Here is a 5342-nt window from a genome sequence, read left to right on the forward strand (position 1 = left end):
CTTTACTATCAGTTCCTAGTGTGACCTCTGATTTCAAATTCTGATTTAACGCTGAGAAGAGGGCTACATTCCCTGTCATATGGTTGCTGCAACCTGAGTCTAAAAACCATATGTCCTCACTATGTGTTTCAGCCATGTTACAAGCTAACAGGACATTTTCTTGACTGTTGTTTTCTCTTGTAACATTTGCACTTTGTCTGTTGTTCATATCATGTTGTTTCTTTCTACAATCACTAGCATAATGTCCATACTTTTTGCAATAATAGCATTGAACATTAGATTTATCATACCTTTGTCCTTGAGCCTGATACTGATCTCTTTGTTGGCTGCTACCTCGACCTTGGTTCTGATTTGGATTGCTGCCTCTTCCTTGTGCATTTGATGGGCTGTTCCTTCCACCTCTGTTCTGGCTTCTGCCTCTTCCTCTTCGGTTTCCTCTTCCTTGACCTCTTCCTCTTCCAAAGGACATCTGGGTCTTGAAGGCTTGCTCAAGGGATGAGTTTTCATTCCTACTCAACCTCTGCTCATGTGTTATCAGTGATGCATGTAGCTCATCAACTGAGTACTTTGAGAGATCCTTTGTCTCTTCAATGGTGGTGACTATGGCATCAAACCTTGAGGGTAAGACCCTCAATATTTTCTCCACTATTCTTCTATCTTCAATTGTTTCTCCATGAGTTCTCATTTGTGTGATTACACCAATCACATGAGTGAAGAATGAGTCAATGTTATCTGACTCCTTCATGTTCAAGTTTTCAAAATCCTTTCTCAGCATTTGCAATTTTGCTGTCTTCACTCTCTCCATGCCTTGATAGGCTGTCTTGAGAGTTTGCCATGCTTCATGTGATGTTGTAGCTGCTGCTATCCTTGGGAATATACTCTGGTCCACTGCTTGATACAACAAGACAATGGCCTTTGCATCCTTCTTCCTATTGAGCTTCAGCTGATCCTTCTCTCCCTGAGTTAGTGCATTGAACTCATTTTCATCTGCTGGTTCCTCAAACCCATATTCTACTAGTTCCCATATATCTTGAGCGATGAACAAAGCTCTCATGGTTATAGACCAGTAGTCATAGTTCTTCCCATTAAAGTGTGGGAGCTGGGTGTTGAACATACCCATGCTTGTGCTTGCCATTCCTTGCATCTTGAACTATGGTTTTAAATCTTTGACTGTGATTTTTTTTAAAAAACTGACTGTCTTCTGCAATAACAAGAGAAATGCTTTTGGGGAATACCTGAATCCTTCGCTGTCTGAGTCTTCTAACTGCCTGAGAGGTTTTGCTGCAGCAACAACCTTCTCCCTTCAGCTTCTTTGTCTCCTACAAAGAGCCTAATCCTGCTCTGATACCACTGTTGGGTATTTTTAATGGAGAAATACCAAAACCAAATAAAATAACCACTACAGAGACAATGCTCTGTTTACTCTGTCCAGGATCTTTTGACAGAAAACCTCTTAGAAACAAAATGACTCAGATGACACCATTAAACTAACACAAAGCATTTCTATTCAAAAATATATTGCCTCATACATATTCATCCTCTGTTACTAAGAGGGATTTGCCACTGTAAAATCTTTTCATATTCACTGCTGTGAAAAACAACTTACTGCTGTAACAAAAGTTTACATGAGCTTACTGCTGTAAAACAAAATTTACATTCACTGGTGTGTAAAACAACTTACGCTCCACCATTTTCTTTATGCACTTGCAAAACCACACATGGTTTTCCTTCACCTCTGTTTTTCAATGCCCACACAAAAACATTACAACATATTTGTGCACTGCTGTGCATACACCCTCTGGTTCTTCTTACTGCCGTAAAAAACCAGTTTTCTCTTTACTCCCGTGCGCAATACATACCAAAAAAAATCAACACACATAGCCATGTATAAAAAACATAATAAAAAAAAACTAACGAGGCCCATAACCATATTAAATGGCCTACACCTAAACTTACGTAAATGCATATATAAAAAAAATACAAATGGGACGTATGCCCATAACCATTTAAAACAGGCCTCCACCAAACAATTACGAACAACATTAAAAGCCATGACTTTTCTTACACGGCGGTCAAACCATAGACCTTTTACTCCACGTAAAAATTGATTTGACGTGGGCCTGTGCACTTTCCGGAGATCGACGGTGAAGATTTCATGCCCAGATCACTTGGCTGATCCAACGAGGTTCGCACACCAACCTCGGGTAAAACAAACGAACTTTACTGTCCGGGGAAAATGGTTTTGGGGGTTCGTACACTGGACGCGTGTCTCATGCTGCATGTGTTCGGAGGGCTCCAAGGAAAAACAGCCTTTGCCAAAAGGCGGTGCGAACAAGGTAGATGGTTTTGTTTGGTGGTTTTCGGCTGCGTTGAAATTACACTTTTAACACTATACTCTGCACTAGTGTTATCCCCATCTAATACCAGCACTATCAGGTTCTCAAGCTCAAGGATCCATTTGGGCACCGCGCAGTTGGTTAGACGAACGATTTCAAGGCCGTCCATCTGTTCCATGTCCTTGGGAAGACCAAGGAGGCGTCCGGAGGAATTGGTGTTTTCGAAGGAAAGGGATCGCATGTTTGTCATCCCCCCAAAAGTCCCCTCGAGATCAATACTACCTTCTGATGATGATGTTGATGTTTGATCATCTATTGTAACTGTTATTGATAAGTCTTGCAGCCGGGTCAATCCTTTCAGATCCGTCCACTGCAACTCTGCATTGGGTGCTTTCGATTCCTTTTTGAATACTCTGGCGCCTTTCAACGTCCACTGCAACTCTGCATTGGCTGCTTTCGATTCCCTTTTGAATACTCGAGCTCCTTTCAACGTCCTTAAATAGATGAGATTGGATATTCCACCAGGCAACGACTTCAAATTTTTGCAGCCCTTCACATTCAAATGCACCATTAATTTGTGCGCACCTATGCCGGTGTGCAGGCTGCTAAGATGTCGGCACCTGCTAACATCTAGAAACTGGAGACGCTTTAGACCAGTCAACGTCTCAGGGAGCATCAGGATGTTTGTTCCTGATAAATTCAAGAACTTTAGCTGCTTCACATTCCCTATAGACACGGGCAATGATCCAATCGATGTCTGACTTAAATCAAGAACAACCAAATATTTCAATTTATCAAAAAAGGTTTCAGGAATTGATGTAAGCTTGGTGTTATTCCATAGCAATAGAGTGCGGAGTCCTGGACACTGGATCGCTTCCTTGATTGTTGATATATCGTTTTTAATCAAAGAAATTCTACGTACTCCCTGGCACTCATCAATGGGTAGTTCTTTCAATTCTTTTCCAGGGTTTAGCAAACATGATGATTCCTTATGTGATTCCATAAGAGCTAAATCATGCAAAATATCATGCAGTTGACAATACTTTACTCGTCCATCCCAGCCAACCCTTGAAATTTCAATCATGCATCGATTTATAAGTTTTTCTATATAAGAGGGTCCTCGCTGTAGTGCATCTCCTGCTTCTTGGATCAAACTTGAAGAAGAAGAAGAAATTAATCCTTCAGCCATCCACACATGTACAAGGTATTCAGATTTTATTTGAGTATTTGGTGGAAAGGCAGAACAGTAAAGAAAGCAAGGCTTCAAAAGATCTGGCAAAGCTTGGTAACTTAACCGGAGAGAGGGCATAACGCGGTCGTTTATGGTGTCTGGTTCATTGACATGATCCATGTCATTTAGACGATCCAAGGTAGATTGCCATTCATTTGGAACCCTTCTTAACCTTGCCATAGAGGCCGCTATTGCCTTGATCGCCAAAGGTAATCCTGAACACTTTTGCACGATATCACGGGCTATGCTGGTGAGTCGCTGATCCTCCTCTTGCAGTGGATGTGTAGGGAAATTCGCGTGAAAACAGAACAATTCCCAGCTGTTATCACGAGACAAAGACTTCATATGGTGAGTGTGATGAGCTCCCATAGCCTCCGCAACTATGTTGTCCCGAGTGGTCACCACAATCTTATTTTTGCTATTCAAAGGCAAATGCAAACCGATCTTTTCGAAAGCATCTTTGTCCCACACATCATCTAGAACAAATAAACAACGTTTTTTTTCTTGGTTTTTATTCTTACCTTCTAAATGTTTATTAATTCTGTCCCTGAGCTCTTCCTCGCTGAGCTCGTTCAACTTATAACCGTGATCATCTTCCTCGGAAAGTTTCATCTGCCGGGCCGTAACCAAAAGTAGCTGTTTAACCAAAACTTTTGGCGAAATTGCTAGCCAAACTAGATGGTCGAAACGGTCCCGGACCCTTTGGCTATTGAAGACATGTTGGACCACAAGGGTTTTGCCTACACCTCCCATGCCAACAACGGCACTGACTCCAAATCCGTCCTCCTGTATCCATTGACTAATCAGATCGATGTCATGCTCCACGCCAACAGCGTGTACTTGAGAATTGTTGAGGAGAGCACTGGATTTTCTTCTGTTGTCTTGCCCTTCTAAATATTCATACACATTCAGTGGCTGAGCGCAAGCATCCACATCAAGTACGTACGTCGCATATTTAAGATATTTAGCGCTCTTGTGTATCTTGCTAATTCTCTCTTTCAATATCTTAATTTTACAGCCCATGCGATGGCGGAAAATTAAGTTGCGAAAATGAGACTTGCGATACTCGCATTCCTCTCTACGTCCACGGCATCGTAAAGAAAATCCTGAAGTTTGTCGAGCCAGTGGGTAATTGAATTGGACCTCGCCTTTCCTCTGGCGTCGTTTAAAATGCATTTAATAGAATTAACCTCCTCACATATGAATTCAAATTCATCTCTGAAGCTAGTGACGAGAGATACCTCTTGGAGAAGTTTCTCAGCCAGAATGGTGGCCAATGTCTGTGTAAACGCGCTAACAACAGCTTGCTCCATCTTTGCTTCGAAGATTTCGATTCACTGGCCAGACACATGGCAGTCACTCGCGTCACGCATTTCAGCTTTTGCTCATCAACGCCTTTGGCCGGAATTATACTAAATTATAATGTTCATTGATGACTGTTTGTGTATATATATATTCGTTAGGCATTTTCTGGACGATTTCGAATAAGTGGAGAGATACATTCATCACCGATATTTTCGACTACATGGAGCGATGTCCCTCGCAATAGTAGAAGGGGAAGGTAGCGTTTCACAGCATCATCACCGATTTTTTCGGTATTTTCTTCGAAGTGCCTTTCCGCTGCAGGGAATTAGATATGAAAATAGCTTTTCCATTGGTGGAAGGTAAAGAAATTATTACGTTAAATCGTTATTACTTTCTCGACAATTTCCCAGAACTGCATTTCCACTACAAACTTACAATCCTTACCAGAACGTTCTTCTCGACATGGAAAA

At 41.6% G+C, this 5342-nt stretch overlaps 1 protein-coding gene across 1 annotated transcript; it reads right to left on the reverse strand.

Moving 5' to 3' along the window:
• Positions 1–2220: 2220 nt before the first annotated feature.
• On the reverse strand, positions 2221–4880 carry LOC149207267 (disease resistance RPP13-like protein 4). Its single transcript, XM_089397987.1, has 2 exons — positions 4629–4880; positions 2221–4482 (listed from the first exon to the last, which is right to left on the reverse strand). Exons 1-2 carry the CDS (start codon positions 4878–4880, stop codon positions 2221–2223), a joined length of 2514 nt encoding a protein of 837 aa, XP_089254113.1.
• Between the last annotated feature and the right edge of the window lie 462 nt (positions 4881–5342).

This window comes from Pinus tabuliformis, chromosome 1_2 (genome assembly GCF_031772625.1).
Source record: "Pinus tabuliformis cultivar Carrire ecotype Pingquan chromosome 1_2, CPIR1, whole genome shotgun sequence".
Classification (NCBI taxonomy): domain Eukaryota; kingdom Viridiplantae; phylum Streptophyta; class Pinopsida; order Pinales; family Pinaceae; genus Pinus; species Pinus tabuliformis.